Here is a 13,645-nt window from a genome sequence, read left to right on the forward strand (position 1 = left end):
TCAGGAAATAATGAACAGCTGGATCGCTGGAAAAAGGCTGAGTGGTGACCAAATAGGGGTCTTTAAAATTATGAAAGGTTTTGATAGAGTGGATACAGAGAGAATCTTTCCACTTGTGGGGAAGAGCATAACTAGAGGCCATCAATATAAGATAGTCACCAAGAAATCCAATAGGGAATTCAGAAACAACTTCTTTACCCAAACAGCGGTGAGAATGTGGAACTCGCTACCACAGGGAGTGATGGAAGTGAATAGTATAGATGCATTTAAGGGAAGGCTAGACAAGCATATGTGGGAGAAGGGAATAGCGAGTTATGCTGATAGATTTGGATGAGAAAAGACGGGAGGAGGCTCGAGTGGAGCTTAAATGCCGGCAAGGACTGGTTGGGCCAAATGGCCTGTTTCTGTGCCGTATATCCTATGTAGTCTTAAGCATAAAGGAAAATAAAACTTGGAAATGTTCAAACCTTGCTGTCAATCTCACTGCTCCCCAGCGCGGACTGAATCACGTACAGCAACGCATCGGTGAGGCCATCGCATTCTCTCATCCTTCGCCGTGCCTCCTCGCCAGCCGAGCTCACGTTCCTGCAAAGGGGGCACAGAATATGGGTCAGCAGCTATTCATCACTTGTGTGCACACCCCTCTGATTTTTCTTCCGGGGGTTTTGCTCACAGCAGTGTCCTGGAGAGTAATCTTTTATTTCCCGGAGACTCCAGGACAATCCTGGTGGATTGCCAATGCAGACGGGGAAATAATGTTTCATCGAAAAGTGACTTACTCATTTGATAACTTCCCAAAAGGTTGACCTGGAGTACAGGACAAACAAAAAACACATTTCCCATATCAGGGTTAAATATCTACTCATAGCTGGCAAACATAGGTAAAAAAAGTTTGAAAATAGATATATTGCAATACAACATTGCTACTTTTATGTATCAAGAACATAAGAACTAGGGGCAGGAAGAGATACAACTCTTCGTATATCTCTTGTGCTCCTCAAACTGTGGCTTAAGTTGGTGTTGAATGGCAGAGCCTAAACAATAACTTTAGCAAGTGGAAATATTGTTCTAAAGCTAAGGGCGCCGAAATTGCCCTGGTTGATAAGGCCTCCGGCCATGAAAGCGGCCATGGGGCGGCGCGGAATGGCTGTCGACTCTTTGCGGAGGGCCGCCATTTTGTAAATTGCCCTTCCTCAGGTTTGGACCGGTGTCCGGGGCAGCTCCGCCCGTTTTACCACTGCAGCGTGCACGCGCCGACCCCTTTCCGACTGCCGAGGACCCACTCGCGAAATTGCCCCTCGGGAAATTGCCCCTTTCCAAAATTGCCCCGCAGGAGCAGCCCTGCCATAGGTTGGTGCCCCCGACAGCTTTTGCTGTTGGTACACACTCTGTAGCATGGCGGCCCGGCTGCCCATAAAGGTGAGGGCGCACTGCCGTGGCCGCCATGTACATTTTTTTTGGCGGCCGACTGCCAGGTTGGTCCGACAATTATGCCCCTGGGTTCGGCCAGGCCATCAACAGGCAGCCCGGCACCCCAGGCCCGGCTGAAAACCTCCTTGGTAGCCTAGTGGACCTAACTTAAAAGTATGCAGAGCTCGCAGCAGCTCTCCCCTTTAACTGAAGGGGAGACACGTTGTGACGTATCAGTGCGACACATCCGCGTCACGCTGACATCATCAGCGCGGTGCTGATGACTGGTCGTGGCGGCTAACCCGCTGCAAGGCTAATTCCGCCCTGCAGCCGCCATAACTTCCGCCCCGACCAAAAAAAAAATTCTATCAGCTGAATTTCTCTGGTATCTCCGCCCAATGGGTTGGGGCGGAGATATTATAAAAACAAGGGAAGGTGCCGCCCATTTGGGGCCGGCGGCAATTTCGGCCTTTAAAACCTTTAGTTTGAAAAGTGGGTCATTAGAATATAGCACTGTCCATTGCAGGGTCCTGGGGAGAATCGTCAACAACCCTTGCTCATAAATAAACAGTAAAGAGTTGCAACATCGAGGTTATTAAAATACCCTCAGCCCTCTGTTGACTATAAGTTTTGTGCCTTGGTTCTGTTTCACGGAGTTGCGTTGCTTGTTGTTTCTGATCTATGAACTGCCTCTGAAGTGAATCAGCCTCAAAGCCCCAGGAAGCTATTATAAAGCGAAAACTATCATGGCTTAGAATGTCCTGCTGTATTTTCAAAGAAATCTCAAACACTTCAGAGCAAAAACGTCCTGGGGTTTAATTCTTTCTGCCATTCTCAGATGGGCTCAGCATGTGCAGATAAAAGGGAAGTTTGTTCTCCAGTTAAAACTTCCCTTAAAGAAACATTCTGACTTGACTTCCAAATGAATCTAACCGTTGAACTAAAGACTCAGCCTTTCATTTTTTCTCTTAAGGGAATCAATTTTGGCGACAAGAATTGCTAAGGTAGGATCACTTCGTAAAGGAGGCAAGTACCATACAACATTAATCAGAGCCAGCCAGGGTGACCTCCTGGACAAGTTCCCATCGCCTAATGGGCCGGAGAGGAATTTCCCAGATTTTTCCCCACTAATTGGCCTGGGTTTTTATCTGGTTTTTAGCCTTTCCAAGGACATCACACAGCTTTCAGCTGAGGTGAGGAGTGCAAATATTGTGATGGTCCAGCCATCGGAGTTTTGTGGCACAGGCTGGATAGACCAGAGGATTTTTTCCTGTCTGTCGTTATTCATGTGTAACTGCTTTTAAGTAGCCGGGGTCGACTGAAGCATATGGCAGTGAGTACCGGCATGCACCCTCAACGATGGTACGGTCTAGACCTTCCTTTCGCAAGGAAAGGATGGGAATACCAAGTGCCAAATTTTTTTTTTTTTAAAAAGACAAGTTACTTGACTAAAGCTAGATTTGCTTTCCTGTAATAATACTGCAATCAGCAGGGCTGCCGTGAAGGGCCTACCCATATATGAAAACTCTCTCAAGTGACATCCCCTAGATCCAGTGAGTAAATCAATTAATTCTACACAAGCGTTAATGGCTGTCTGTTCCAACAGATGTTTAGTTCTACCAACCCTCTTCTTACAAACGTCTGAGCACCGTGACAGTGCTTTCTCAGTGGAAAGCTATTCATTACACAAATATGATTCTGTGACATTGTGCCTAAGTGAAATTTGTAAACAATTATTAAGATACTCTATTCGCATCATCACATCATCCACTGTGCCAGGCAACAGCTCAACTGTGTCTGGGCTACATGAGCAGCTTTGCTCATCACTCTGCTGCCCCAGTGCCAGCTGAGCACAGTGTGTGTGAAACTGCTGAGCGAGGTGAGGATGGCCAACCTGCCTGGAGGGATGCATTATGGGCCAAGGGATGTGATTTGGATCTTTTGATCCCTGCCCCACAATCTTTTCGCTGGGTCGCTAAAGCAGCATCTGCTCCAAGCTATCAGATTAAATGCTGATTTGCATCACTTTGTCAGAGTATTAAAATTGGGAAGGTCGCAGAATGGAAAAGGTGGAGTGTGAAATATCACATGAGCAGTGATGAACTGGAAGATTGAGTGTGGGGTATCACATGAATGATGATCAACTGGAAGGTAGATTATGGGATATTACATGGGCAGTAATGAACTGGAAGGTGCAGTGTGGGATATCACAAGTGGTGATGAGCTGGAAGGTGGAGTGTGGGATATCACATGGGCAGTGATGAGCTGGAAGGTGGAGCTTAGTGACAGTGTGTTGAGATGAGGAAATCAAAATGATAAAATAAAATATAATCAACATCAGAAATTGTTCAGACTTCACTAAGATTTGAGTCTATTTGTAGCAGAATTGTGAATACATTTTTCACATGAGCACTCAGACCATTATGATAAAGTTGTTGTCGGATAAATTCAACTGAACTAATAGGAGTAGCAAAGAGCTGTGAATGGAGAAGGAAATCAAAAATATTTAGCTGCTCATCATGACCCCCAGGATGTCCCAAGACGTCTCACAAACAATTCATTACATTTGAAGTGTTGTCATTGTTGTATTGTAGGCTAACTCTGCAGCCAATTGACTCATAGCAAGGTCCCACAAACAGCAATGAGATAAATGAACAGTTATTCTGATTGATGTTATCAGTGCCAGCTGTGGCTCAGTTGGTAGCATACTCACCATTGAGTCAGAAGGTTGTAGGTTCAAGTCCAACTCCAGGAACTTGAATACATAAACCTAAGCTGACACTCCAATGCAGTGCTGAGGGAGTGCTGCACTGTCGGAGATGCTGTCTTTCAGATGAGGTGTTAAACAAGCAGACTAGGTCTCAGTTTATGTGGGTGTAAAAGATCCCATGGTATTATTCGAAGAAGGGCAAGGAATGTCCTGGCCAACATTCCCCTCTCCATCAATATTACTAAAAATAAAAACCTCTGACAGTGCAGCACTCCCTTGGAACTGCACTGAAGTATTCAGCATAGATTATGGAACTTGAACCTTCAACCAGAGTCCTATCAACTGACATTTGTTATTCATTTTACTTATGATTCTATGTATTAAATTATGGCAAAATAAAAGTAATATGATTAATATTAATTTAATTATTGGATTCTCTGATTCTCACTCCCATTGAGCAAGATGTTAGATTGATATCTTGAAGTTTCAGTAAATTCCTTTGTGGGAAAGATGTCAGGGAGAAATTGTGGATTAAGGACAATCTATAATAGAGGAAACTGTACAGGCTCTGTTGACTGAACAAACTTGATAAACTGGATGTTTTTTTTGTATACATTAAGGGGTGAAGTAACTGAGGTGTTTAAGATGATCAAAGGATTTGATAAGGTAGAAAGAGAGAAACTATTTTCTCTGGCGGGAGTGTCTAGAACAAGGGCGCATAACCTTAACATTAGAGCTAGGCTGTTCAGGGTGATCTCAGGAAGCACTTCTTTATATAAAGGGTGGTGGAAATCTGGAACTCTCTCCCACAAAAAATCTATTGCGGCTAGCTCAATTATAAATTTCAAAACTGAGATTTATAGACTTTTGTTGGGTGAGGGTATTAAGGGTTAAGAAACAAAGGCAGGTAAAAGGAGTCATACATGATCTAATTGAATGGTGGAAAAGGCTCGAGGGGCTGAATGGCCTACTCCTGTTCCTATGCTCCTTAATGCTCTCCTGAACAGTGTGGGTTCTCATTTAAAAAGTTCACAGAGACACATAACTTTCAAAACACTATTAAATAAGGTTAAGTACTTGAATGGTAAGCACTCGTCCTAAGAGACTTCTTAGTAATTAGTTTTTCCAGGGGAAAGAGACAATTCATCTTGAAAAAACAAAATCCCATTAACACAGATCCTTTGTGGGACCCTGCATTCAACAACGTTAGTTGTTAAACTATTGTGAAGGAGGGGTCAATATAATCCAAAGAAATCCTACGGGGCTGTGACTGGTTCTTTGCGTTCTATAAATAGTCCCATTCAAGAAACAGCAATGTATAGTGACATATATCGGCTCATTGCAGCTATTTAATAGGTCAGCAGCTAAACTGGAGGCAGCAGGCCTATAAATCGGACAAATCACAAAAATGAACTGACTGCTCAAAAAGATAAATTGCAAATAATCACCCGAAGGTGAATACTTCATTCAACCTTTTAGGATCCTTTGCAACATTTAAGTCCAACATATAGGCAGCCGCCTATATCGGAAAATGGCGCTAACCATTTGCCATAAGGTAAGAAAGACTTGTATTTATATAGAGTCTTTCATGGCCTCAAGACGTCCTGAAGTAGCTTTACAGCCATTCTGAAGTGTAATCATTGCTCTCATGCAGGAAACACAGCAGCCAATTTGCATACAGCAAATTCCCACAAAAGTCAATGTGATAATGATCAGATCATCAAGCGTTTTTTTTTAGTGATGTTGGTTGAGTGATAAATATTGGCCAGGAGAACTCCCTTGCTCTTCTTTGAAATAGTGCCATGCGATCTTTTACATCCACCTGAAGGCTGATGGGGCCTCAGTTTAGCGTCTCATTTGAAAGCTGGCACCTCCGACAGTACAGCGCTCCCCTCAGTACTGCACTGGGCTTGTTTATGTCTCTAGAGCAGCTTGAAGATAAATCCCTCCGGTGAGTGGGGTGGTGGAGTGGCAACAGAGGGGGAGCCGATTGCGAGTACTGTGCTTTTACTCCTCCTGACTCTGCAACAATGCCTTTTGAAATTGATACTTCGTTGACGGTTGCTGAAGAATCAGCTGAACCAAACCAATTTCTGCAATGGAGGCCTAAAACATGCCCTCATTTACATACGTATGGGGTACAGAAAGCAGGCGGAGTGAGGACCAATTCCTACCCCTATGTGTGGAATGTACACCAACGTTCACTGCAGAAAAAAATTGTCCTCTGAAGTTTATTCAAGTAATTCGACTAAAGTTGAATTATGGATGAAAGCTTGAGCTTTTTTTTTCCTTACAGAGTACTGCGGCTAGGTGACACTTTATCAAAATGATAACGGGATAAATCAACGGCTGTAATCAGTCCAAGTGTTGCTGCTTCTGAGATGTAAACTAATCCCAGCTCCTGAAGGAACCATGCCACGGAAGAATTATGTAATGGTAACTACTGCTGTACTTCTCTATTTCATGTTAGGTGATGCATTTTACAGCCTCTACACGTACAATATTGAGCTGCTCTCCAGAGCATTTACAGTGATTAAAAACGGGGCAACAATATTACAAATTTATGAGCCTGACAATCATTTTAATATGCGCACACACTTCATTTTGTTTTCAAGAAAGTGGATTCATACTTTCATTTTCCAGCCCAGAAAAACCCAGAATAGATGAGCGTGTCAGGAGAAAAAACAATCACATCATTTTTCTCCACACTGTCCATCCATATTTCATGTAGTGTTTTGCACGCATGTTATGACTAATAAGACTCTATCAGCACTGGATGCCAGAGTATTCCTGGCATAAGTGCGGCTGCCCACTCAATTGGGCCGTGCCTTTCCGCTGATTCTGTAAGAATAACACAGATTACAAAAGGGTCATTTAACACTTTTAGCCCAGATCAGGTTCCTCTATTTCCTTCCCATAGTCAGAATGGTGGGGACAGGTGGGAGGGTCAAACTGTGAGGCTATTTCTTGAAGGGTTGTGTCCCATGATTTTTATTTCCAGGAACCAAACCATCAGATCATCGAATAATGCAAGCATAACAAAGTTACAAGTGAGGTTATGCTCAGCTTCAGAAGTGGAGACTTTCACACAGCATTGCTTATAACAACTGAGGAAATGGACAATATTATCTTAGAGAAACATGGAATTCAGAGGCTACTTTTCAGAAGAATTTTGGATTCCTCAGGGGCAAAAGTGCCCTTTCTATAGCCCCGTTAGCGCCTATGGGGGGGCGCTAACGCCAGACAGTTTTTGCCCAGGGAAGAGGGCGCTATTGCCTCCTGGGAAATTGCCATGCGCAGCGACCCCTTACCACCCCATGGGGGAAATTGCCCCATGGGTCGCGAAGCTGGCCGACATCTGCTCTCGGGGCGGTGCTTAAAGGGGAGGGTACCAGTTCCCCGAACTGCCATCTTTTTTTGTCAGCCAACCCTTAGGATGGCTTGACGATGGCGGCCTTAGCATGGTCCGGGCCATAATCGTGCAGCCCGGCACTCCGTCTTGGGTGCCGGGCTGCTGGCCTGGTCGCACACTGCCCTGGTATCCCAGTGGAGGCCATCAGAGGCCATACGGAGTGCGCAGTGGGCCTCCCCTTTAAACGAAGGGGAAGGGCGCTGAAGCACATCAGTGCTACGCGGAGCATTCGCGTAGTGCTTGATTCCCTGCCCCAGTAGCGCCCCAATTATCGCCCCCACATGAAGTGAAGCGTGGGAGATTGTGCTACACTTCCTTTTATGGGTAGTGAGGCCAATTCTGCATCAGAGGCGGGACTTCTGCCCTGGCTTCTAACAGTCCCGGCCGCAGAAGGTTACCGCTGCCAATTGAGCCATAGGGCAATTTCGCTCCCCTCATATTCTAACAAATAAAACTCTATTTGCTTCTTTTGCAGAAAAATAGAATAAATGGCCTTCAAGCCCAACTCCAGACCTTCAGCACATAGTCTAGACCAACACTCCAGTGCATTCACATGAGACATTAAACCAAGCTCATATAAATGCACCCAAGGCACTATTCGAAGAGGAGCAGCGGAGTTCTCCTGGTGTCCTGACCAACATTTTATCCCTCAACCAACATCATTAAGACAGATTTACCAGTCATACATCTCATTGCGGTTTAGGGGAACTTGCTGTATGCTAATTGGCTGCCTTACATCAACAGTAACTACACTTCAAAAATAATTCATTGGCTGCAAAGCACTTTGCTATGTCCTGAAGATATGAAAAGCACCAAGTAAATTCAAGCTCTTTTTTTTTCATTGTTATTTTCAACCTGGTAACAAAACGGTGGAAACGGGTGGTGATAGATTTTTATCTTGGCATTAAGCATAGCCTGGGCCTCGATTGCTGCTGGCTCAAAATCCTGTAACTCCCTACCTAGCAGCACTGAGGGAGCACGCTCACCACACGGACTACAGCGGTTCAAGAAGGCAGCTCACCACCACCTTCTAAAGGGCAACTAGGGATGGAGAATAAATGTCGGCCTTTGCAGCAACACACAGATTCTGAGAATGAATTTATAAAAGGGCCAAGTATAGGAAGAAGAAGATCGCACGCCAATAACAGAAGCCACTGGATTTTATCTTTTACTGAAATTAACATAAGGAAGATCTGGTGGGTCCTCTGCGATGTGCAATCCTCCCTGCCAGGTTTCCCTTTCTGTGCTCTGAACCAAGTGGCAAAGGCAAAAATCTATCTCTCGGTTTCATAACAGGTGATTCCATTGAATACGATTTTGTTCTAGCAAGTCCGAAGAAAACAGTCAACATAGAACGTACAATAATGCCCCTTTAATACATCTCAAGCATCAAACGGACCATTTGATTAGTACAAGAGACTCATGCCACATCCCAGCTCTCACCTGGCTTGAGTTCCATTGAGGCCTTTCAAGGGTGTAAAGAGTTGAATTCCTGGGTAACCTGGCAACTCTTCCAGATATGCCCCCTTGACATGGGTGGGCCTAATATCTACCGCAGTCCCCTACCCCGCTGAAAAATAGCTGCAGCAAAAAAAAGGGTAGAATCTCGGTAGAAACAAGTTCCGCCCCAAACTCCAGCCCCTGTAGCCGATTTGCCCTTGAACTGGGATTTTGGAGCCAATACGTCTGGACTTTATCCCATTTTGGAAAGTTTCAGAATAATTCACCATTGTGTCAGCTGTGGCTCAGAGGTAGCACTCTCGCCTTAGAGTGTGGGTTCAAGTCCCACTCCAGTGACTTGAGCACAAAATCAATGTGTCAGCTGTGGCTCAGTTGGTAGCACACTCGACTCGAGTCAGAAGGGTGTGGAGTCAAGTCCCACTTCAGAGATTTGAACATGAAAATCTAGGCTGACACTCCAGTGCAGTATTGAGGGAGTGCTGCACTGATGGAGATGCCATTTTTCAGATGAGACGTTAAACAGAGGCCCCATCTGCTCACTCAGGTGGATGTAAAAGATCCCATGGCATGGAGGGAAGTTCTTCCCAGTGTCCTGGCCCATACTTATCTCTCAACCAACATGTTAAACCAATTAACTGAGATTAATTCCATTTCTGATGGATGAAGCTTGCTGTGCACATATTGGCTACCACACTTACTACACTACAATCGTGACTACACTTCAAAAGTGTAGCGCTGTAAAGCGCTTTGGGACATCTTAAGATTGTGAAAGGTGCTATATAAATGTGTGATGGGTCGAATGACCTTTGTCTGTGCTATGATTACAACACCAATGTGTTGCTCGGAGTTGCTACATAACATTCCATCTAGTGACTTGACTGAAAATGGTTAGGATTGAGACAAGCAAATTCAAGTCGAAAACAAAGAGCTGGAATCACATGATGGCAGTCAGCATCTCTGAAGAAAGTAAATCTGAGCGATGGGCAACTTTCTAGATGAGAGCCAAATGTGTAAATGCTTCAACTGTTTACCTGCCCCCTTTCTGAATCCATTTTAAGTGATATGAGATGTCTGGTAATGGATATTGCTGCACAAATTACAGCTTTCATTCACAGAATACAGAGGCAGATACAATCAATACCATAATAAGATAGGTACATAGACATGGCATCATTGATTGGTAATTATTAGGCTAATTATCCATTACACTGTTCGCCCAGAGAAGGTCACTTTGAAATGTGTGTGTTTGCTTGTAGTTTGCTTGAAAGGAATAATCTGCACCATTAGTGTAATAATAATTGACTTATAAACAAACTTGTGTATTTTCCTGCTAGGAATGGAAACCCTCGTTTAGAAGCTGCTGCTTTTCAGATGAGACGTTAAACTAAGGCCCCGTCTGCTCTCTCAAATGGGCACTATTTTAAAGAAAAGCTGGCAAGTTCTCCCCGGTGTCATGGCTAATATATATCTGGTCATTACCACATCTAAACCCTCTTCCAAATCTTACCACATCTAAACATTGTCCCAAACCCTGCCACATCTAAACTCTGTCTAATGTTAAATTAGTTTAGAAATTCCTTCGCTTGAATGGGTTGGCCCAAGACCCATTCAATATTGGGCCTCGGTCCTCATTAATATCTGACCAGTGAGCTGCAGACACCAGCTCGGCTTCGCAAGGCAGCTTGCCAGTGAAGGCCTATCAGGGCACAGCAGCTTAAAATTCTCATTACCTCAGTCTTTGTGGTAAGAATTGTTGCCTTTAAGTCTGCCATCATAGCTGTTTATGGTATTACCTTTGGCTTCCTGACGTGTGGTGACAATCACAAATGCACCTTGTCCCACATGCTTTTCTCATCCGGCTCCCTCACGGTTGTCCGTCTATTAAAGTATGTTATCAGACAAGTACTTCAGTGTGAGGTGACAGCTTCAGTAAAAGCTACACCCCAATTATATTCTTCAAATGACACTCGCCTCTCGCGTTCAAGAGGAAGTCTGAAAAGCCAACGTTAAGAGCTTTATTGCAATGTGGTCACTGTCTGTCAAACTCTAGGCTCAACAGAAGAATCAGCAGTGAGGACCCCAGTAGCCATTTGCAATCCCCTATGCGAAATGCTGCACATGAGCTCATCTCTTGCCTGTTGACCTGAGCTTTAAAAACAAAATTCCCACTGGTAGATTATACCACTTCAGCTGCCTGACAAGTGATTGTGGCAGAGTCATTCGTATGGCTCCATGTGCTCGGCAAGTGAAACCTTTACAATGAACCCTTTCACTTTTCCTTCTCCCAGCAGACTTCTTAGTTTTTTCTGCTGTGTGCCTCAGCAGGCAATCTGTCCTGACAATGATGCAGACTAGAGGATGCCTAACCCATTCCATTTGAAAGCAAAGGAGGTTTGGTTTGAGTGCTGTTCTGGATGGGGCTTTTTACGGGCAAATTAATGTTCTGTTATCTTGTTTCACAAAAAAAATCACTGAATTACAAGACCGGTTTAAAATAATTGGATGGTTCTTGTCGACAAGGATAAAGCAAAAGTACAAAATGATTAACTCTGACGCCTTATAATCATGTCTGTGACAGCCAGAGTATACCAACATTTAATAAATGTGCTCAGATAAAGATGCAAAAGCTCATTGTAAACAATGTGAGCCTGTGGTTTAAGGCCTAATGCTGCCTGCAGATCAAATCTGACAGCCTTATGTATACGGAGTACTCTGCTAAGTCCTCACTGGGAATTCCAAAGTGCAGCACATTTTTCTGTACAGCAATTAAACAAAAGATGAATTTCCTGCACCTCCCTTTGGGCTCTGATTGATTTGCTCAGCCCTGGCTCAGTGGTAGCTCTTGCCTTTGAGTCAGAAGGCCGTGGATTGAAGTCCCACTCCAGATATTTGAGCACAAAATCCAGGCTGATACTCCCACTGCAGTGCAGTGCTGAGTGAGCCTTTCGGATGAGACGTTAAACTAAGGCCCTGTCTGCCCTCTCAACTCGTTGTAAAAGATTCCATGGCATTATTTCGAAGAGGAGACCGGGAGTTCTCCCCAATGTCCCAGCCAATATTTATCCCTCAATCAACACCTAAACAGATTATCTAGCTATTATGACATTGCTGTTTGCGGGACATTGCTGCTGTGTTTCTTACATTACAACAGTGACTACACTTCAATAGTACTTCTTTGGCTGTAAAGTGCTTTGGAACATTGAGGTCATGAAATGCACTAAAGGCACTTTTTTCTTTTATAAGCTGCTGCTCTTCAACATGCCATTAGAGAAGGAAGGAACTCGAGCCATCCCTGTCATTTTAAACCTCAAGTCCATTAAAAAACCCACAGGAATGCTGCAAGTACACGGTAGGTCAGTTCTCACCCGAGAGGGAATGGTGGGTGTGATCTTTGCACATCCAGCATTTTAATTTTATTTAATTGGTGGACTTCCGATAAAATGTAATTACTAAATTACTATTTTATAAATGTAAAGACTTTTTTTTAATTCATTCTCATTGTGTAAGAATAATTCTATATTCTTTAGGGTAATACGTGATTTGGAGCTGATTTGTGTACAGAATTAAAGCAAGATTAAAGGAAACCATCTCCCAACAAACACATGCATACATACAGGATTATGGTAATACCCCACCCTTCACTATGCAATTCCCCAGCTAAAATACAGGCTATTGATTTAATTTCTACTTAAGCATTATGAGGAAGGAATGCTCATTTAACAATACTGGACAAATGTGTAGCACATTGGGTTAGAATTCCAGCAGTTTGCCTCTAGGATCCATCACAAACTGATGAGTGGAAGGTCTCCTTTCCTCTGACAGCTGTAAGGGCGCTAAGTGAAATGTATTTGGTAATTCTAATCCAGCTCAACCTAATTCCTAGTGGGCAAAAGCCTACAGCCCAAGATTGCCTATAACTCAATGTTAATTGGCATTAACCTACCAATCTCCCCAGTACTCATCCAGGAGTTCAGCCACACTAGAACCATAGAAAATCTCAAAGCTAGAAGAGAGCCTAGGTCCACCTGGGCTGCCTACCTACTGTCCTAGGAGTTGCATCCAATGGGTTTCTCATCAAGCTACTTGTCCTGTTATATCTAAAAAAGATATAAGGTACTTGGCCTTACAAACTTCCCTTAGAAAACTAGTCCAAATACTCAACACTCTCTCAGTAAAGTATTGCTCGGGCAGAATAGAGAGCTTTATTTTTCATCTGACTGCGCTCTATCTGACCTGCGAGTACTTCATTCTCTGTAGAGCACTTTGGGACATCTTGAGGTCGTGAAAGACACTATATAATTTAATCTTTCTGTCTAGGAGAGCTTGATAATGACACTGGCTGCCCAAATAGGACAACATGCCCAAATTCTCCAATTATGATACACGTCACCCCACGAGTACAAAATCCTTCAAAAGATATGAATAAAAATATACAGATAAACACCGTAAAAAGATATACCTTTCCAAAAATAATTCTGAAGGTCAGATGTAGCAGCATTATATTAATATAGAATAACATGCCATAAATGAATGTTTAAATATACTTAAGGTACAAGTGGATGGATTGCTAATCACTGCACAGATCCCAATTTGTGCTCGGAACCTGCTGTTAATGAAAACACTATTTAAGGCTGAAGATTCCAACAGGCCAT

General features: G+C 43.6%; 1 protein-coding gene across 3 annotated transcripts in view; it reads right to left on the reverse strand.

Moving 5' to 3' along the window:
- Positions 1-13,645, reverse strand: part of LOC139264313 (catenin delta-2-like) — a 1,401,072-nt gene that overhangs the window by 146,364 nt on the left and 1,241,063 nt on the right. For all 3 annotated transcript variants that reach the window (XM_070880575.1, XM_070880576.1, XM_070880577.1), the window contains one exon: positions 468-585. In XM_070880575.1, the coding sequence (XP_070736676.1) occupies positions 468-585 (118 nt within the window). The remainder of the gene's footprint in view (positions 1-467; positions 586-13,645) is intronic.

Source organism: Pristiophorus japonicus, chromosome 5, assembly GCF_044704955.1.
Source record: "Pristiophorus japonicus isolate sPriJap1 chromosome 5, sPriJap1.hap1, whole genome shotgun sequence".
NCBI lineage: Eukaryota > Metazoa > Chordata > Chondrichthyes > Pristiophoridae > Pristiophorus > Pristiophorus japonicus.